This window comes from Sus scrofa, chromosome 4 (assembly GCF_000003025.6).
Source record: "Sus scrofa isolate TJ Tabasco breed Duroc chromosome 4, Sscrofa11.1, whole genome shotgun sequence".
NCBI lineage: Eukaryota > Metazoa > Chordata > Mammalia > Artiodactyla > Suidae > Sus > Sus scrofa.
In genome coordinates, this window is record NC_010446.5 from 62,814,615 (window position 1) to 62,836,819 (window position 22,205).

At 41.2% G+C, this 22,205-nt stretch overlaps 1 protein-coding gene across 2 annotated transcripts in view; it reads right to left on the minus strand.

Annotated features, from left to right (window-relative positions):
• The window catches only part of TERF1 (telomeric repeat binding factor 1), a 34,216-nt gene extending 17,371 nt beyond the window's left edge, over positions 1-16,845 (minus strand). The window contains exons 1-5 of one of the 2 annotated variants that reach the window (XM_005663028.3): positions 16,486-16,845; positions 11,606-11,701; positions 8,597-8,718; positions 5,444-5,530; positions 1,410-1,559 (exon numbers count right to left, since the gene is read on the minus strand). In XM_005663028.3, coding sequence (XP_005663085.1) covers positions 1,410-1,559; positions 5,444-5,530; positions 8,597-8,718; positions 11,606-11,701; positions 16,486-16,792 — 762 coding nt within the window. In that variant the 5' untranslated portion in view covers positions 16,793-16,845. The remainder of the gene's footprint in view (positions 1-1,409; positions 1,560-5,443; positions 5,531-8,596; positions 8,719-11,605; positions 11,702-16,485) is intronic. The other variant, XM_005663029.3, reaches the window with a different exon arrangement.

A 22,205-nucleotide genomic window follows, 5' to 3' on the forward strand; every position in this document is an offset into this window, starting at 1 on the left:
GCAGGTTGAAGACGTGGCTCGGATCCTGCATTGCTGTGGCTGTGGCTGTGGCTGGTAGCTGTAGCTGATTCTACCCCTAGCCTGGGAACTTCCATATGCTGTGGGTGCAACCCTAAAAAGACAAAAAAAAAAAAAACCCAACAACCCCAAATAACATTAAATTAAGCCTTTGAGTACTTTGACAGTCATAACCAAAGTATTTCTTACAGGCCAATAAAGGGCAGTTTATTGTTATTTCCCCACTATGACACCACCATCAGCCAGTGGCTTGGCTTATAAGCAATATAGAGAAGGCCTTTCCTTGTAAATATATTTGATACACACAATGCTCTCTAGATAATTTTAAAAGGCTACTTTAAAAAAATTCCAAAAAAAAAAATTCTAGGTATTTTAAAATAAAACTACCTCAAAGGTAAACAACATTACACTATAACATATGAAGTTGAAAATTTTTGAAGCTAAGACAGGATACAGCATCAATAAAAAAAATTTTTTTACAACTCTTTAGTCCAATTTTACTTTCCTCAAAAATATGCTAAAAATTTCTTTTAAAATTTAATTAAAACTATTCCTTTTCAGGAGTTCCAGTCATGGCTCAGTGGTTAAGGAATCCGCCTAGGAAGCATGAGGTTGCAGGTTCAATCCCTTGCCTTGCTCAGTGGGTTAAGGATCTGGCGTTGCCGTGAGCTGTGTTGTAGGTCGCAGACTCGGCTTGGATCTGGCGTTGCTGGGGCTCTGGTGTAGGATGGTGGCCACAGCTCCCATTAGACCCCAAGCCTGGAACCTCCATATTCGGCAGGTACGGCCTTAGAGAAAGGCAAAAGGCAAAAGGCAAAAGGCAAAAGGCAAAAGGCAAAAGGCAAAAGGCAAAAGGCAAAAAAAAAAAAAAAAAAAAAAAAAAAAAAAAAAAAAAAAAAATTAAACGTATTTAAAAAAAAGTTTGGAGTTCCTGTGGTGGCGCAGTGGTTAACGAATCTGACTAGGAACCATGAGGTTGCAGGTTCAATCCCTGGCCTTGCTCAGTGGGTTAACGATCCGGTGTTGCTCCAATTTGACCCCTAGCCTGGGAACCTCCATATGCCGCAGGAGCAGCCCAAGAAATGGCAAAAAGACCAAAAAAAAAAAAAAAAAAAAATTCCTTTTCACTAATTTCTTAATTTGTTTTACTAAGTTTTCCCCTCAACTTTTTACTTTGAAAAATTTCCCCAACTCTTCCTTTGAAAAGTTGTAAAAATACTACAAAGATCACCAATAAACCCTTTAGATTTACTAATTACAACACCACATTTTCTATAAAATCACTAAATAAAATTCTGATTACCTTTTAAGGATTTATATTTCAGGTATTCTCTTTTATTATAACAATTTTACCTAAGCCTATGTTTAGAGTCTCTCTGAAATATGCATACCTTCATTAGAAAGGTGGATGATTTTTCATTTAGCACACAATTCACATAACTCTTAATTTTCTCCATCATGTGGTTGTAGCTGAAGTGTTGAAAAAAGGGATGAAATGTATCTTTCTGAGAGATTATTATAAGTAATTTTCTTTTAAAAGGCTAAAGAAAACAGAAGAAACATTAACAGATCAGAAATATGGTACTAGAAGCAGTCCTATTTAATTGAAAAAAAAAAACTCTATAAACAAAAATGCAAGAGATTTTTTAAAAAATTCTCCCATCTTAAATGCCCACCAATATATTTTTGGCTTTAAAAAATATTTTATATTTCACACATATAAAAAAGGATTAAAAAACCATATGAAGCTAAATAGCCATTACCAAGTTTAAGAGATAAAACATTACTATACAACTAAAGTCTTATGTATTACCATAATCTGAGGGCATCCCTCTCCCACCCTGCCCCTCCTCTTCTCAAGGTAATCATTATCCTGAATTTAGAACTCAGCACACTCACGCGTTCCTTTATATTTGCACTATGTATGCTTCCCTAAACAACAGAAAGTATTGTCTAGCATGGTTTTAACTTCATACAAATGGTGTTATGCTGTGTGTAGTCCTTTGAAACTTTCTATATATTTTGCTCAGCTCTATGCTGATGACTTTATCCCCGTTGATTTGATATTTGTAGAATTACTAGTTACTTTCACTGTTGTATAGTATTCCATTCCATTGATCAAAAATACCACTTATTCATCTTTCCTTCCAGCCTGTTGAAAGCATTTAGGCTATTTTCTATTACCACAATGCTATTAAACATTTTTCTACATTTTTTTTTTTGTGCACAGTACAAGTTTTTCTTAGACAATAGTTCCTTCAACGCTGGTTGCACAATAAAGCTATAAAGCTTTAAAATCCTAATTCTCGGAGTTCCCGTTGTGGCGCAGTGGTTAACGAATCCGACTAGGAACCATGAGGTTGCGGGTTTGGTCCCTGCCCTTGCTCAGTGGGTTAACGATCCGGCGTTGCCGTGAGCTGTGGTGTAGGCCGAAGACACGGCTCGGATCCCGAGTTGCTGTGCCTCTGGCGTAGGCCGGTGGCTAGAGCTCCGATTAGACCCCTAGCCTGGGAACCTCCATATGCTGCGGGAGCGGCCCAAGAAAAAGCAACAACAAAAAAAGACAAAAGACAAAAAAAAAAAAAAAAATCCTAATTCTCAAGCACAATCTATCTATCTTAGAACAACTGTCACAGTAGGGCCTGGGTTATTATTTTTTTTTCCAGTTTTAATTTTTTTCATAAAGCTTCCTTGTTTTAAAAGCATGCAGTGAAAGTACAAACAGTTACCCTAGAGTATATATCTAGAATTGAAATTGCTGGAATGCATGCTTATCAATTTTGTTAAAATGCACTCCAAAGATTAAACACCAATTTACACTAAGAGGAAGGGATGGCAATCTTATCATTTCTCCACATTTTGCGCCAACTGTTGGTATTCTAGGACATTTTAATCATTGCCAATCTGAGGTACAGGAAGTGCTATTTCAGGATATTACTTGGTGTTGTCCAATCATGAATACTACTACTAAGGTTAACACTTTCTCTTATGCTTACTGGCCATAAAGTTTCCTCTTCTGTGAAGTACACACACAGTGGAGTTTTCTGTAGTCGCACAGCGCTAAGGCAAAAAGTAAGAGTAGGGCACCCAGTAAACACATTAGACTTTCAGCTGAAATCTCTGGGGTTACACCTTAGGAACAGGGGTAAAGCAGAGAAAGAATGAGCCTTTACTAAGGCTCAGTCCCCCAATAGATTGATTTCCCCACTCACCCATATCAGCATGTGCAGAGGCAGTGAACATCATTAACCACTAAAGAAACAAATGAAAACCCAATGTGGTAGCACTACGTATTTGTCAGAAAGACTAAAGTGAAAACCACAGATACTGACTGTGAAGCAACTGGAACTCCCCCACACTACTGGAGGAACTGACAGAACTACTTTGGAAAACCATCTGGCAGTATCTACCATAACTGAGTACGGGCATATCCTGCAACCCATCAATTCTATTCCTAAACATACATGCAATAGAAACACATACATTATGAGTCTCCCTGACAAATATAAACTTGCTATATGATTTCATTATATAAAGTTCAGAAATAAGTAAAGCTCATCCTGGATGTTTCAGGTCAGGATAGTAGTTACCCTTGAGAGGTGGAATGATCTGATTTGAGGGTCCTTGTGATTCTTGATCTAGAAGCTCATCCATGTGAGCGTGTTTCATTTGTGAAAATACATCTACTTATACACTTATGATACACATAGTCTACTAAAGGTATGCTACTGTTCAATAAAAAGTTCATTAAAAACTGGAGTTCTCATTGTGGAGCAGAGGAAATAAATCCGACTAGGAACGATGAGGGTTTGATCCCTGGCCTCGCTCAGTGGGTTAGGGATTCAGCATCGCTGTGAGCTGTGGTGTATGTTGCAGACAAGGCGTGGATCTGGTGCTGCTGTGGCTGTGGCAGAGGCCAGCAGCTGTAGCTCCGATTTGACCCCTAGCCTGGGAACCTCCATATGCCACAGGTGTAGATCTAAAAAGTTCACTAAAAACTATCTTTATTTCTATAAATAAGCATAATTTGCTCTGCTAACACTGTTTTTAATACTTCAAAATTAACTTCTATTGACCTTAATATTGCACATACACTTAAAAACTAATGGTCACATAAGAAATCGCTAGAAAAATAACCAAGTTATAATGTATTCTTCTATTCCTGCACTGCTCAATATGACAGCCGCCAGTCACATATGGTGACTTTGCCCTTGAAAAATATGAGCCCTGAATTTAGACTTAAGTAAATAACACTTTAGATTTCAGACTTATTAGTCCAGTTGTATCCTGGCATCTCTGAGGGACTGGTTCCAGGACTCCCCTTGGATATTAAAATCCAAGGATGCTCAAGTCCCTTATATAAAATGGCACAGCATTTGCATATAACCCGTGCACATCCTCCTGTATACTTTAAATCATCTCTAGATTACTTATAATACCTAATACAATGAATATGCTATGTAAATAGTTGCTGGTGAGTGGCAAATTCAAATTCTGCTTTTTGAAATTTTCTAGAATTTTTTCCCTCAAAATATTTTCAATCTGCAGTTGACTGAATCCCCAGATATGGAACCCAGGATACAGAGGGCTGATTGTACAAAAAACGGAGTGCAAAATATCTCACCAACACATCTGTATACTGATTGTTAAAAAGAGTAATGTTTTTGGATAAATTGGGTTAAATAAAATGTTAATTAAAATTAATTTTACTTATTTTTTACTTTTTTAATGTGTCTACTAAAAAATTTAAAATCACATATCATGACTGGCATTATATTTCTATTGGACATCACCGTTCTATACTGTTTAAAAGAGAAAGCATTTTTTTCTCCCCCAATATACTTTCAATTTTCCTTATTCCATAAAAACAGCTCTACGATTCTGAATCTAATTTTTTTAATTACCATATATAAGGAGTTCCTGTTGTGGTGCAGCAGAAACCCAAATCTGACTAGGAACCATGAGGTTGTGAGTTCAATCCCTGGCCTTGCTCAGTGAGTTAAGGATCCGGTGTTGTCGTGAGCTGTGGTGTAAGTCACAGATGCAGCTCGGATCTGGTGTTGCTGTGTCTGATGTAGGCCAGAGGCTACAGCTCCAATTTGACCCCAGCCTGGGAACATCCATATGCCCTGGGTGTGACCATAAAAAAAAAAGGAAAAACGGAGTTCCCATTGTGGTGCAGTGGAAATGAATCCAACTAGAAACTATGAAGTTGTGAGTTTGATCCCTGGCCTTGCTCAGTGGGTTAAGGATCTGGTGTTGCCGTGAGCTGTGGTGTAGGCGGCAGACATGGCTCAGATCTTGCGTTGCTGCATAGGCCAGCAGTAACAGCTCCAATTAGTCCCCTAGCCTGGGAACCTCCATATGTCTCAGGTGCGGCCCTAAAAAAAGGACAAAAAAAGACCCCAAAAAAAAAAAAAATTACCATATGAGAATCTGGGTCACCAAATATTCTTTCAAAGACTTCTTCTGCTTCCTTAAAGTTTCCATTTTCCATGCAAACGGCTATAGCCTAAAAGATATAATGACAAGCGCATACCTTAGATTGCTTTTAAGAATACATAATTGTTGTTTAGTAGTGAAATAACTCATCTATGTCTAAACTACTTCATTTAAAATATTCTTGGAGTTCCCATCGTGGCGCAGTGGCTAACGAATCCAACTAGGAACCATGGGGTTGTGGGTTCGATCCCTGGCCTCGCTCAGGGGTTGAGGATCTGGCGTTGCCATGAGCTGTGGTGTAGGTTGCAGACGCGGCTCGGATCCCGCGTTGCTGTGGCTCTGGCGTAGGCCGGTGATTACAGCTCCGATTCAGCCCCTAGCCTGGGAACCTCCATGTGCCGCGGGAGCAGCCCAATAAATGGCAAAAAGACCAAAAAAAAAAAAAATTCTTATGGGAGTTCCCACTGTGGCACAACAGAATAGAAGGTGTCTCTGCAACACCAGGACGAAGGTTCAATCCCTGGCCTGGCATAGTGGGTTAAGGATACAGCATTGCTGCATCTGTGGCATGGGTTGCATTGAAACTGGCTCAGATTCAATCCCTGGGCTGGAGACTCCACAGGCCACAGGGTAGTCAAAAAAAAAAAAAAAGAGAAAAATTCTTCTGTAGTTTAATACTTTTGATTTGCTAAATGATAATAAACACAAAATAACTGTCACTTGAAAGCCTGAAAATTTCTCATCAGCCCCTTGTATATTTACTAATAAATATCCAGCATGTTATCTTTTTGTAATTCAGGCCAAACTAAAAACAAAAATTAATAAACAAATTAGGAGCTATATAATGTATACTGAAGACCTACCTAAATATTAATTTTGAGTAAAAGGGAAAGGAGAAAGTAGGTGGATGGTGTTTTTATTTTTTTGTTTTATTTTTATTTTTTTTGTCTTTTCTAGGGCTGCACCCGCAGCATATGGAGGTTCCCAGGCTAGGGGTCTAATTGGAGCTGTTGCCACCAGCTTACACCACAGCCACAGCAATGCCAGATCCAAGCTACACCTTCAACAAACACCACAGCTTGTGGCAACGCCGGATCCTTACCCCACTGAGCAAGGCCAGGGATCGAACCTGAAACCTCATGGTTCCTAGTCGGATTCGTTAACCAATGAGCCACAACAGGAACTCCTGGTGTTTGTGATGAGTAGGATATATAAAATTTGCTACTTAGGACCCCAGGAAAATCTCTATATAAAACTCAGGAATGCTTTCAAATAAACATTTTATAAATTGACCTTTTTGATACCACATGCAGTAAAATATAGGACTACCATTAACACTAGGGTAGGCTTGTAAATTTGGGTAAGCTATTTAAACTCTTGCTGGAGTTCCTGTTGTGGCTCAGTGGTTAACAAATCCGACTAGGAACAATGAGGTTTCAGATTCGATCCCTGCCCTTGCTTGGTGGTTAGGGATCCAGTGTTGCTGTGAGCTGTGGTGTGAGTGGCAGACATGTCTCGATCTGGCGTTGCTGTGGCTGTGGTATAGGCCAGCGGCCTGGGAACCTCCCTATGCCACTGGTGGGGCCCTAGAAAAGACAAAAAAAAAGAAAGAAAAGAAAAGAAAACTCTTGGTGCCTCAGTTTCTTAGTTGTGAGAATTAAAGAGTTATATATGAAAATGTTTAGAACAGTATCTGGCAAATAGTAAGCAATATATTTTTACAAGTTAGCTATGTTATTTTATGGTAACTCGCTCAACTTTATGGTAGTATTTAACAAAGGCCTACTTTCCCTAGAGCTCCAAAAGATTGGGATAACATGACAAATCTCTGCCTGTAGGTGAAATTCTTAAAAGAAGTGGCCATTTTTCTGCCCATTCTCTTCAGGTCTTAATTCTACTTGACATTCACACTACCGATAATTAATTCTTGAGAAGGTGGGACACCATCTGGATTTTCTCCTACCCAATGATTAATTATTTTTTTAATCTAAATTTAGGAGTTCCCTGGTGGCCTGGTGGTTGAGGGTCTGCTGTTGTTACTGCTGTGGCTTGGTTCAATCCCTGGCCTGGGAACTTTTGTATGCCGCAGGTGCAGGCAAAAAAAATAAATCAATAAAAATCTGGAAGTTTTTTAAATAAAAAATACTGAGTATTTGCTTTTCCTATATGTAAAACGTATTTTCCTTCCTAGTGTATCTTTGAATGACTTCTTTGGTTTCTCTTTAATAGGCTACTCCTAAAATTCTCTCTACAAAGTTACAATTTTACATTCTCTTAATCACAAAAATCCACTTTATTATCATTTGATAATCTTTAAATGACAGAGCATAAATCACTGGTTGTTTATAGTGATCTTTAAATAGATTTGGTATACTTTCCAAAGTGGGGGCAGTATGCACTTAGGTGGCAAACATGAAGTCCCAGCTCTTAGAGCTCATGTAAAGTCTATAAACTAGTTCCCATGGTAGATCAACAGTAACGAACCCGACTAGTATCCATGAGGACACAGGTTGATCCCTAACCTTGCTCAGTTAAGGATCCAGAGTTGCCATGAGCTGTGATGTAGGTTGCAGAAGCGGCTTGGATCTGGCATTGCTGTAGCTGTGGCATAGGCTGGTAGCTGCAGCTCCCATTCCACTTCGAGCCTGGGAACTTCCACATGCCTTAGGTGCAGCCCTAAAAGAAACTACAAACCAAAGGTCCGATTTCTAAAGAGAATGATTATAATTTTACTATAGGTGTACTGTCCAATTTCTACCAAATGGCTATTAGTTTCTTTAAATGTTAGTTTTGGAGTTCCCGTCGTGGCGCAGTGGTTAATGAATCTGACTAGGAACCATGAGGTTGCGGGTTCGGTCCCTGCCCTTGCTCAGTGGGTTAACGATCCGGCGTTGCCGTGAGCTGTGGTGTAGGTTGCAGACGCGGCTCGGATCCCGCGTTGCTGTGGCTCTGGCGTAGGCCGGCGGCTACAGCTCCGATTCAACCCCTAGCCTGGGAACCTCCATATGCCGCGGGAGGGGCCTGAGAAATAGCAACAACAACAACAACAACAAAAGACAAAAAGACAAAAAAAAAAAAAAAAAAAGTTACAGTTTTAATTTCTAGCAAAATAACAAACACAACGTAATGCTCATACCTGAATTTTAATTAAATTTTGTATTTCTTCATGAAGCTTGTCATGTTCCTTTTCAATTGAAGCCCAAATCATCAGAGCTGATTCCAAGGGTGTAATTCTTTCATCACTTTCAAACTGTGCATCTTTTAAAACCAAAACCAAAACAAGTAACTTAGAAAGCTACAGAAAATTTATTATTTTTTTTATAAATTCATTTTAAATATTGACCGGGTGTATACTACGTGTCAGACACTGCTCTTATATATACCAGTTTAGGAAAGATTTTTCAGGTTAATTTCTTCATTCAAATCAACTTTAAAAAAAAAAAAAAAAAGGAGTTCCCACTGTGTTGCAACAGGATTGGCAGTATCTCTGGAGTGCTGGGATACAGGTTTAATCCCCAGCTCCATACAGTGAGATTAAGGATCCAATATTGGAGTTCCCGTCGTGGCGCAGTGGTTAACGAATCCGACTAGGAACCATGAGGTTGCGGGTTTGGTCCCTGCCCTTGCTCAGTGGGTTAACGATCCGGCGTTGCCGTGAGCTGTGGTGTAGGCCGCAGACGCGGCTCGGATCCCGCGTTGCTGTGGCTCTGGCGTAGGCCGGTGGCTACAGCTCCGATTCAACCCCTAGCCTGGGAACCTCCATATGCCGAGGGAGCAGCCCAAGAAATAGCAACAACAACAACAACAACAAAAAAAAAAAAAAAAAAAAAGGGATCCAATATTGCCACAGCTATGGTGTAGGTCACAACTGCAGCATGGAATTGATCCCTGGACTGGGAACACCATATGTTGCTAGGCGGCCAAAAAGAAAAAAAAAGAAAAAGAAAAGCTAGGTGAGTTCACAAAACATTTGAAGCTTTGCTCTACAGATCTTGACTGCTTTTGCTAGATTTATCCCTAAGAACTCCAACATACATGGATTCTTGATCATTGACCCTGACTTATCCTATTTCAGATGTACCCAAGAACTTCAAGATTAAACCACAGGGTCATACAAAACATAGGGTTATTTTTCCACCCTTTCTTTCAGATAAAAGGTTGTTGGAAAGAGAAATGCCATTTGTGAAGCCCAGCCAAGCACTTTCAGAATATTTTGCGGCACTTAATTTACAAGACAACTGTTAACCATGTTAACTTTTAGTCTGCATGGTCAGGAATTCTCTTCTTTGTGTCTGTAACAGCCTGCTTTCTCCTTCAGCCACCAGTCCAGCCCGACTATCTACTGTCTCCATTTATTCTGCCTCTAGTCCTATCCACTTATTGTCATGGCACCAACTCCAGAGTTAACCTCAATGCCAGAACAAAATGTGCCACGTAAGCCAGAGCTAGATTAGTATGAGGGCCCTGATGGTGGTACTAATATGGTGGGATTTTATGTAACACTACATGTTTTATAAGTAAACATTTTTGTGTAATTATTAGAGACCTTTGGGAAAGCATTTTGTAAACTATAAAAACCAATATAAATATGTCATTACTTGCATCAAAAGGTCATTTATATGAACATGCTGTATTAGCCACTCATAAACTAAACCAGGCTTAGCCATTACAATTTAAAATTAACTATGAGAGGAGGTCCTGTTGTGGTGCAGAGGAAACGAATCGGACTAGGAACCATGAGGTTGTGGGTTTGATCCCTGACCTTGCTCAGTGGGTTAAGGATCTGGCACTGCTATGGCTGTGGTGTAGGCAGACGGCTACAGCTCTGAATAGACTCCTTGCCTGGGGACCTCCATATGCCACGGTGTGGCCCTAAAAGGACAAAAGACAAAATAAAGTAAAATTAAATTAACTATGAGAGGAGTTCCCGTCATGGCTAAGCAGAAATGAATCTGACTAGCATCCATGAGGACACAGGTTCAATCCCTGGCCTCAGTCAGTGGGTTGAGGATCTGATGTCACTGTGGCTGTGGTGTAGGCTGGCAGCTGCAGCTCCAATTTGACCCCTAGCCTGGGAACTTCCACATGCCATGGGTACAGCCCTAAAGAAAGACAAAAGACAAAAATAAAATAAAATAAAATAAACTATAAGAACAAGGGAGAGAGATATTTTTAGCTATAAATCATATTCCCTTATTAAATAAGTGCTAAGGGAGTTCTCATGTGATTCAGCGGGTTGAGGATCTACTTGGGTCACTGCTATGGCATGTGTTTGATTCCTGGCCTGGGAATTTCCACATGCCTCAGGTGCAGCCGAAAAAACAAGGAAAAAAAAGAATCAATCCTCTCTGTTACGGTCCAATTTAAAATTAAAACCAAGCTCAAATAAGAGGTTTCAAATAAAGTTGCCAGGAAAAAAAGGGTATGTATGATTAGTAATAAAGGTCACCACAAAGTTACCATATAGATTTAACAATATCTTTTTGTTTTTGTTTTTGTTTTTTGTCTTTTTTAGGGCTCCATATGCTGCACCTGCGGCATACGGAGATTCCCAGGCTAGGTGTTGAATCAGAGCTGTAGCCGCCGGCCTATACCACAGCCACAGCAACACCAGATCCAAGCCGCATCTGTGACCTACACCACAGCTCATGGCAATGCTGGCTCCTTAACCCACTGAGCAAGGCCAGGGATCGAACCCACAACCTCATGGTTCCTAGTCAGATCCATTTCCGCTGTACCACGATGGGAACTCCAAATTTAACAATATCTTTAAGACAAAGTCCATGGAACATGGTTCCCCAACAGTAGCATCAGAATCACCTGGGAACTTATTAGAAATATAATTCCAGAGCCCCTCACTTACCCTACTGAATCAGAAATTCATGATAAGGAAGGGCCCTCAGTATCCTGTTTCTAAGTTCCCTAATAACTCTGAGGCAAGCTAAAATTTGAGGCTCATCACTCTAGGAAAATAGGTATATTTCTTTTACTAAGCTTTAGATATGCCTGTGTGTAGATATACATGCCAAATACACATGGGCAAATTCTCAAAAACAAAGGTTAGTTCCCATCTGTTTCTTCTCATTGTCTTACCTTTAGACATAGATAGAAATACATTCAATATAAGATATGAACACATATTTACCAAGGGTTTTTCCTGCTGCAATTCTTGTCAAAAATTGACAGATGTATACAGTTCTCAGTTGATAAGCCGTTAGACTGGGTAGTCCATGAATAAGAGCTGAAAGTGAAAAAAGTGAATTTTATTAAAACATCAAGACACCGGGAGTTCCCATCATGGCGCAGTGGTTAACGAATCCAACTAGGAACCATGAAGTTGCGGGTTCAACCCCTGGCCTTGATCAGTGGGTTAAGGATCTGGCATTGCCGTGAGCTATGGTGTAGGTCGCAGACACAACAAGGCTTGGATCCCGCGTTGCTGTGGCTCTGGCATAGGCTGGTGGCTACAGCTCCGATTCGACCCCTAGCCTGGGAACCTCCATGTGCCACGGGAGCGGCCCTAGAAAAGGCAAAAAGACAAAAAACAACAACAAAAAAAACCCCAAAAAAACAAATATCAAGACTCCAAACCTGACCCAGCAGTGCCTCTGTGTGGTTTGAGTAACAGGTACAAACATCACCCAAAGATAATCAAAACTTTGGAGCTGTATGCTTTATTGACAATTTCAAAAAATCTGAACAAAAAATTTTAATAATAAACACTTTTCTTTCAAAATAAAACTGATGTTTCACATGCAGAATAAGAAGTATTTAAAATTATGTCCTCTCACAGGTAGCATTCCATACGAACAAAAAGGGAGATTTAGATCCAAACTGTGCCAAATCATTAGCTGGAAACTTAATGTATACCTTAAAATGCCTAAAACTATAGGAAATATTATTGACATCAGGGTTTCAGTTAAGTGAGTCTGTTCAGTTTATAAAGCTTGATTTTAAAAACATTTATTGGAGTTCCCGTCCTGGTGCAGTGGTTAACGAAATCTGACTGAACCATGAGGTTGTCAGTTCGATCCTGGACTCGCTCAGTGGGTTAACCATCTGGCATTGCCATGACCTGTGGTGGAGGTCACAGACATGGCTCAGATCCTATGTTGCTGTGGCTGTGGTATAGGCCAGTGGCTACAGCTCTGATTAGACCCCTAGCCTGGGAACCTCCATATGCTACAGGAGCGGCCCTAGAAAAGTCAAAAAGACAAAAAAAAAAAAAAGTATTAATATTAACTTTCTCAATATTTGAATGCGCACCCAGATGTTAAGCAAGGTAGTGAAAGCAAGGTAGTGAGTACATACAGTGGTAGTAAACCATAATCCTGGTCTCTGGCGAGTTTACTATGTAGCAATAGAAGACAAATGATTGACCAATTAGAGTTAAAACATGGAGAAAACTAAAAACGGTAAGTACAAAATGCTATGGAAGCAAATAACAGAGAAATCTTACAGTGTGTTTTAGTAGCTGGTTAGAGGGGGGAGATACCAGGAAAGGCTTCTCTTAAGGAAATAATGTTTAAAGTAGGACTTAAAGGTACCACCGTTAAATTATCTTTCAACCAGGGTTTGGTTGGTATACATAAAAAGATTAAATTAGGGAGTTCCCATCGTGGCACAGTGGAAACCAATCAGACTAGGAACCATGAGGTTGTGGGTTTGATCCCTGGCCTTGCTCAGTGGGTTAAGGATCCGGTGCTGCTGTGAGCTGTGGTGTAGGTTGCAGACGTGGACTAAGGCTAAGGATCTCGCGTTGCTCTGGCTCTGGGGTTGCTGTGGCTGTGGTGTAGGCTGGCAGCTACAGCTTAGATTAGATCTCTAGCCTAGGAACCTTCATATGCCACAGGTGCAGCCCTCAAAAGACAAAAGACACATAAATTAATTAAAATAGATTAAATTAACTAGCAAACCAAAAAGTAGTTCTGCAGCTGCTAAGCAGATGACACGAATGAACACATTTATTTTTATTTATTTCCTCAATTCTATTATGTCATAATCTCATGCTCTATCAGAGATTATCTGGACCAAATATAGTCATAATATAATTAAATAGGATTCAAAAAGAGCACAAAATAGAATTAAAATTTAAACACAATTTATTCAGTATTTATTGAACATGTACTGCTGTTCAAAATTTATTGAACATGACTGAATGATAAGATAGCCAGTCCCTGCCCCTCAGGAAGGTTTTAGTCTGAAAAAGGTACAAATTAAACAGAAAGTTATGCCAGTGACTAATTTAAAGTGTCATATAGGGTAAGTTTGGTACAGAAGCAAAGCAAAACAGAGACCTAATCTATTCTAGGGAAGAAAGTCAGATCCCTTCTGTCCTCACTTCCTTTCATATTCTATTAAGCCTACCATGCAATAACTACAGATTCCCCACACCGTTAAGCCAAAACAAAACAAAAGGCATGAAAAACTACACTGGTTAAACTCAGCTTCCTGCTTTTGCCAAACCTATAACTAAACACTGCTGATAGAATACACTCACACATCTAATGACTTGCAACAATCCAAACTTATTTAAGCACTTATTGCAACAGCAGGCACCACTCTCAGCTCTTAACAGTGGTTTTCAACTAGGGGTGATTTTTGGCACCCTTGGGAACAAACTGTCCCCTAGGAGATGTTTGACAACGTCTGGAGACATTTTTGTCATGAGTGGTGTTACTGACACCCAATGGTTGAGGTCAAGGATCCTACAATGCACAGGAGCACCTCACTTCCTCCCCCCTCAAGCATACACAGAACAAAGAATTATGTGGTATAAAATGTCAAAAGGTTTGAGTTTGAGAAACTGTGCTTTGTTGCTTTATACATATTAGTTCAGCTGCTTCTCTCAACAGCCTTCTAAGGTGGATACTATTATTACTACCATTTTACAGATGAGAAAATTGTGGTACCAAGGAAACTGTGGTGGTACCAAGTACTTGCTTCAAGTCCTGCTGCTACAAACCAGCAGAGCCAGGAATCAAACTTAGACAATTTACTACGGAGCCTCATGCTCTAGGTTGTATATTTTCATAATCTTGAAAAGTGTAGTAAATGAGGAGTTTCCGTTGTGGCGCAGCGGAAACAAATCTGACTAGGAACCATGAGGTTGCGGGTTCGATCCCTGGCCTCACTCAATGGGTTAAGGATCAGGTGTTGCTGTGAGCTGTGGTATAGGTCATAGATAAGGCTTGGATCCCGAGTTGTTGTGGCTGTGGTTGTAGGCTGGCAGCTGCAGCTCCGATTCGACCCCTAGCCTGGGAACTCCATATGCCACAGGTGCAGCCCTGAAAAAAAAAGCAAAAAGTGTAGTAAATGAAATTCTATAAAAGAGATAATGGAGTCCTTTTCAGTCAAAAATGTAAATCAGAGACAATAGTGTGTTCATGATTTACGTACTTGTCACTGATTTAGCAGTGCAACTTGAAAAACTGTCTACTCTTTCTTGGATTTCAGTGTCCTTTATCTTAAAATAATGGAGGTGGCCTAGATTATTCCTTGGGTCTTGGGCTAGAACCTTGAAAGAGATCTTCATTTTATGTTTTAAGTAAACTTTAAGAATGGTTTTAAATTTATAGAATGTAGTAACAATACATTATTAACTAAGTCCGTGCTTTATTCAGATTTCCTTAGTTTTTACATAAGGTGCTTTTCCAGCTGCAGGATCCCAACCAGGACACCACATAACATTTAGTCCTCATGTTTTCTCAGGCATCTCTTGCCTGCACTAGTTTCTCAGATCTTCCTTGGTTTTGATGACCTTGAAATTTTTGGGGTACCTCTCTACTGAAATTTGTCTGATACTTTTTTCTTTTTTTTTTTTTGCCTTTTCTAGGGCTGCTCCCGTGGCATATGGAGGTTCCCAGGCTAGGGGTCTAATCAGAGCCATAGCCACCGGCCTATGCCAGAGCCACAGCAACGCGGGATTCCAGCCACATCTGCAACCCACACCACAGCTCACAGCAACGCCAGATCCTTAACCCCACTGAGCGAGGCCAGGGATCGAACTGGCGTCCTCATGAATACTAGTCAGGTTCCTTACTGCTGAGTCACGACAGGAACTCCTGGAACAACCCTTTTAACTTATCCATACTTTTAGGTTGCTCAACTCTATAAACTGAGATTACCTGCCTAACTGAAGGTATAACTGTGAAGAGAAACTCTGTCAATACCGTTTTTTAAATATTTAATTTCCTATTAAATACTATCCTGGGGGGTGTACTCAGCTGCAATAAGTTGAGTTCAGACTCAGATAAATACCAGAGCATCTTCCGATTATCATTCAAAAAGTCAGCCAGCCTTCCTACAGGTCAATGTCTTTGTCCATCATTTACAGGCTGTCTTGTCCAGGCGGTGAACTTAATCGTCAATTACTTTTATTCAGAAGCCTACCGTGGGCAAGCAAGCCAAATGAGGTTTAAAAAGCTTACAAAGTATTAGAAAACATTGGAATTCCGGTAGTGGCTAAGTAGTAGCGAACCCGACTAGGATCCATAAGAACGCGGGTTCGACCCCTAGCCTCGTTCAGTGGGCTAAGGATCGACGGTTTGGATACCTTGTTGCTGTGGCGTAGGCGAGCTGCAGCTCTGACTGGACCCCTATCCTGGAAAGTTCCATATGCTGTGGGTGCGGCCTTAAAAAACAAACAAATAAATAAATAAAGTAATAGAAAACACTAATGCCAAGGTCACAGTGACTTGCTAAATAAATGCCATTACAGGAGTACCTCAGTCGAGGAAAGCAACACAAGCGCCAATGGAAACAAAAGGAATAGGACACCGAGTTAGTTAAAATTTTGTACATTTTAACTCAGTGCTCTATCTACTCTAAATGGGTCTTGATCTTACTTTACCGAGGAGAAAAACAACACTTGAGAAACTGTTAAGAGGCGGATGCGGGATTCGAGCCAACGTTTGTATCCAAACCAGGGGCCTCCCGCTGCGGCGCCGTAGCAGCCCAATCGCCCGCCCTGCCGGGGCACAGCACTGCAAACCAGGCCTCGGCTCGGGTGCGCCCGGCACTCACCCTCTGCGCTGTCGCGGGTCCGGTGGAAGTCGCCGGAGCGGCCGTCACGGAACGCCCGGCAAAGGGACAGGCAGAGGAAATCCAGCATCCAGCCAGCAGCAACAGCCTCGGCCTCAGCCACTAGGCCAGCGTCCTCCTCTTCCGGGGGAGCCCCCAACTGCACCTGGCACTCGAGCAGTTCCTGGCACTCAAACTGCTCCTGATCCTCTCTCGCCGTTTCTGCCATCTGCTCCTCCGGGAGCTCTGCATCCTCGCCATCCGCACGACCCCGCGGGCTCGGAGCCGCTGAGGGGGTGCCCTCCGCCATGTTAAACAGCTCGCGCCGTTCAGACCTTCCTGACGCCGACCGGCGATTGGCTCGCTCTGGAGGGCGAAGGGCGGGACCGCGGAGGATCACTTCCGCCCGCGAAAACCCACCAATCACACTGCGGGGAAGGACCAGCGACTTGAGTCTGGCTTCTGATTGGCCTAGAGCTGCTCTCACAGCTGGACCTTGAATTCGCCGCAGTTCAGGGCCGCCTCTTTGTTGGTAAACCAAACAAGTTCAAATTGGGTGTGGCGAGAGGTTTGGAAGCGGTGGGGCAGTTTTATCCTCATGGTACGATGCTGCATTGACTAGAACACGGTTGGTTAAAATGGAAAAAGGTTTTATGCACAGTGTGCTTCAAAAAGAGGCGATTAAAACTTGTCACGATTATTTAAGCGTGACACTTTCTATCCCCGTATTCACTTAGCAGGTACTGTGTGATTATGAACCCACATTGTTCCAACAGAGTTAGAGCTGTGCTTCGCCAACCTGAACTGGCATCAGAATCATTCCTCACAGATTGCGGGGCTTCTCCCCCAGAGTTTCTGTTCCATAGGTCTGAATATTCGAAGGTGGTACTGAGACTGATAGTCTGGGGACCAAATTTTGAGAATTAGAAAGAGTATTTTGGAGTTCCCATCGTGGCGCAGCGGAAACGAATCCGACTAGGAACCGTGAGGTTGCAGGTTCGATCCCTGGCCTCGCTCAGTGGGTTAAGGATCCCGCGTTGCCTTGAGCTGCAGTGTAGGTCACAGACGCGGCTGGGATCCCGAGTTGCTGTGGCTGTGGCATAGGCCGGCGGCTACAGCTCCGATTAAACCCCTAGCCTGGGAACCTCCATATGCCGCGGGTGGCGTCCTAAAAAGACAGAAAAGGCAAAAAAAAAAAAAAAGAGTGTTTTATTATGGAAATGATGTCAGTCAGGTCCCTAAACAGACTATAGAATTCAGCGGGCACAAGAAGTGAACACTTATTTTGAATTTTGAAACTTAACCTTTGAGCGCAAGAAAGGATTGGGGGAGGGATCTGGCTATGTTCTATTTATCTATTGAGTCACAGTTACATCAGTGTAATCACTTTATGAAAATTCATTGAACGTGATATATGCACTTTTCAGTGTGTGCCTTCTAATTGAAAAAAGTTTACTTTAAAAACCTTTCTGGGAGTTCCCGTCATAGCTCAGTGGTTAATAAACCAGAGTAGTATCCATGAGGATGCGGATACCATCCGTGGTCTTGCTCAGTGAGTTAAAGATCTGGAGTTGCGGTAAACCGTGGTGTAGGTTGCAGACATGACTTGGATCCGGTGTTGCTTTGGCTGTGGCATAGGCAGACAGGCTGTAGCTCTGATTCAACCCCTAGCCTGGGAACCTGCATATGCCGCAGGTTTGGCCCTAAAAAGACAAAAGACAAACAAAAAAACAAAACAAAACAAAAAACAGCAAAAAACCTTTCTGTTTATATAGCACGTGCAACATCATCAAAGCCTTTATGTTTTAATTTTACACATTTATTATTATTATCATTATTTTCCTTTAGGGCCGAACTTGCACAAATGGAGGTTCCCAGGCTAGGGGTCTAATCGGAGCTGTTGCTGCCGGCCTACACCACAGCCACAGCAACGCCAGATCGGAGCCTCCTCTGTGACCTGCACCACAGCTCACCACAACACGGGATCCTTAACCCACTGAGTGAAGCCAGGGATCATACCCTCAACCTCATGATTCCTAGTCAGATTTGTTCCACTGCACCAGGATGGGAACTCCTACACATTTATTATTGCTTTAAAGCTATAGTTTAAATGTTGAATCATTAAAACACTATATTATGTCTTTTAAGAATGCCTAGGTTGGGGAGTTCCCATTGTGACTCAGAGGAAACAAATCCAACTAATATCCATGATAATGCGTGTTCCATCCCCTGGCCTCCATCAGTGGGTTGGAGATCTGGCATTGCTGTGAGCTGTGGTTTAGGTCACAGACTCGGCTCAGATTCCAAGTTGCAGTGGCTGTGGTGTAGGCCGGGCAGCTGTAGCTCTGATTCGACCCCTAGCCTAGCCTCGAAACTTCTGTATGCTGCTGGTTGGGCCCTAAAAAACAAAAAACAAACAAAAAAAGAATGCCTAGATTGGAATATCCATCCACTACGGTTAACCCACTAGCTGTGTGACCTTGGGTGAATCATGCCTTCATGTTCTCTTCTGTATACTGTGTATGGTAATAACACCGTAGAAGGAATTGTTCCTTCAGCTTCTAATGGTCCTATGGCAATAAATCCTGTTTACAAACAATACAGAGGAATAGGTCTAAGGGATTAAGAGTTGCAGTTCATTGTGAATTTAGCAAACAAACCCCAGGTTTCCAAACTGGAACTTTTTTGTCACGCAGGTCTCTCAGATGGGGCCTTCTTTCTTTCCTCCAATCCTCCTTTGCTTCTTCCCAGCAGGGAGTTAATGGTTATTCTTAAATATGTCAACCAATTTATTCAGAGCCACAAACTAAACCTAGGGAATTTTCCTGTGGAATCATTTACTGAAAGATTCAGGGAAATGAAACATTTTTATCTATCAAGTAATAATATGTAATGAAGTGGAATGAAAAGTGTATACTTCTGGTTAGGATTTAACCATAATTGTCAACAAAATTTTAGTTTGGGGCTACTTCCAGCTATATACTGTATTCTCTGGCCTCTTTCCTTACTGGTAGTTCACTGAAGAAAAGTTAAGAAGCACTGTCCTACTAGAGTGGATAAAAACGTTATTTTAAGGAGTTCTCTTGTTGATGCAGTGGATTAAGGATACAGTATTGTCATTGCAGCAGCTCAGGTCACTGCTGTGTCGCAGGTGTGATCTCTGGCCTGGGAACTACCATCTATTGTGTTTGAGGTCAAAATAATAATAATAATAATAATAATAATAATTTTAAAGTCCTATCCCAACAGACAGTCAATAATACAGTCTTATTGGATTATGGGCCAGAAAACAGCTGGAGGAGGAGGAAGTCTCTCATTAAAGAAAAAACAATAATTTTTTTAAACCTGCCCATCAGGATGGATGGTAGATTTATACCTCTGAAATAATAGCTTTTTTTGTTTGTCTTTTTTAGGGCCACACCCACGGCATATGGAGGTTCCTTAAACCACTGAGCAAGGCCAGGGATCAAACCCGCAACCTCGTGGTTCCTAGTTGGATTCAACTCCTGAAATAATAGTTTAACATTGCTATGAAAAGAAAACTCAACAGTGATTAAATATAAAATAGCTACAATAAAACTTATAACTAATTCATAAAGTCCCAGTAACACTTTAGCCATATATATTTTAATGGTACAGTAGATAAATCAAACACATGGCATTTCAGTAAAACTTACGTGTAACTAATAAACATTCTGAGATGGGGGATTTTTTTTTTGGCAGAAAATTTTATAATATATCATTCCCTTAATAACCACTTTAAAAGATATGGAGTCTAATAGTTCAAGGCGAAGGAAGGAGTGTGTAGAGAGAGAATTTTGAGTTTGCTGACTTTAAAGTCATCCCGTGAGTAAAGTAAGGAAATTGTATTTCTTGCAAACTTGAGTTTGTAGACTGAGATCCATAATAACTACGGTTATCTTTAATTAAAGGGATGTTATGAGGGGAGAGGTTTTATTTGATTTGTGATGATCCTTACAGTACAACATGATAACCAAGACTGAAATTTTGGGGATCCAATATGAGTTCACATCACATGTGCTTTCTAATTGTCAGAGCTTTTTGACAATAAAGTATTGCCGCTTACTGACTTCTTGCCTCTAGAATCATTGATGTATTGGCTGGATGACCACCAGACAGAAATATGGTAGAAAGATTCTGCTATGGACTGTATTGGGTGGGGGTGGGGGTGGGGGTGGGCCCTCCCTGGGTGGTTCCTCCCTCCAAAAATTTATGTGTTGAAGCCATAACCTCAATGTGACTGTACTTGGAGATAGGGCCTATTGGGAGGTCATTAATCCAATAAGATTAGTATACTTAATAAGAAGACACACCATGGAGTTCCCGTCGTGGCTCAGTGGTTAACGAATCTGACTAGGAACCATGAGGTTTTGGGTTCGGTCCCTGCCCTTGCTCAGTGGGTTAAGGATCTGGTGTTGCTGTGAGCTGTGGTGTAGGTCGCAGACGTGGCTCGGATCCTGAGTTGCTGTGGCTGTGGTGTAGGCCAGCAGCCATAGCTCTGATTGGACCCCTAGGCTGGGAACCTCCATATGCCGCAGGAGTGGCCCTAGAAATGGCAAAAAGACAAAAAAAAAAAGACACACCAGACAGCTTGCTTTGTATCCTCTCTCCCTCTCCAGGACACAGTGAGAAGGTGGCCGTCTGCAAGCCAAGAAGAGAGCCTTCACCCAGAACAAAATCAGCCAATGTGTTGATCTTGACTTCTCAACCTCCAGAAATGTAAGAAAATTAATTTAAGGTACCAGTCTATGATATTTTATATGGCAGCCCAAGTTAACTAATATCATTCCCATAAAGTGTAGATGACATTCCCCTGCTGTTGCAATTCCCAAGGTTATTTTTGCCTTGGACTGCATTCTAAAGAACACTTGGAAACCCATGTTTCTTCAATTCTTATGTTTGCCATGCTGAATGTTTATCACTAATATAACCCAGAGGTCTCTTTATAAATAATGTAAATTTTTCTGAATTTATAACATCTTATGATTATCCAAATTACATATACTTTTGAAATATGCTTTTTTTTTTTTTTTTTTTGAGTTCTTGTTGTGGCTTAGTGGTAATGAACCTGACTAGTATCCATGAGGATGTAGGTTCAATCCCTGGCCCCACTCAGTGGGTTAAGAATCCCGCCTTGCTGTGACTGTGGTGTAGGCCGGCAGCTGCAGCTTTGATTTGACCCCTAGCCTGGGAACTTCCACATGCCACGGGTGTGGCTCTAAAAAGCCAAAAAAAAAAAAGAAGAAGCACATTCTTATGAAGACTTTTTCCCTTTGCAGAATCAATGAATTAATAAGGACTGAAGGAAGGTTTAGAACTAAAATGGAGTTCTTATTGTAGCTCAGCAGGTTAAGGACTGGATGTTGTCTCTGTGAGGATGTGGGTTCAATCCTTGGACTCGCTCAATGGGTTAAGAATCTGGCATTGCCAAGGCTGTGGCGTATGCTGGCAGCTGCAGCTCTGATTCATTCTTCCATATGCTGCAGGTGCAGCTGTTAAAAAAAAAAAAAAAAAAAGAAAGAAAAGAAAAAAGAAAAAGAAAAAAGAAAACTAAAGTGAAGTAGGTTTAAGGAAGGGAAACATTATTTTAGACAACTCTTTGGAGCTTTAAAAATATTTAGAAAATCTCTGTAGCCCCTTAAGATATTTCATTTTTTTTTTCTTTCTTTCTTTTTGTTGGCTGTGGCACATGGAGTTCCCAG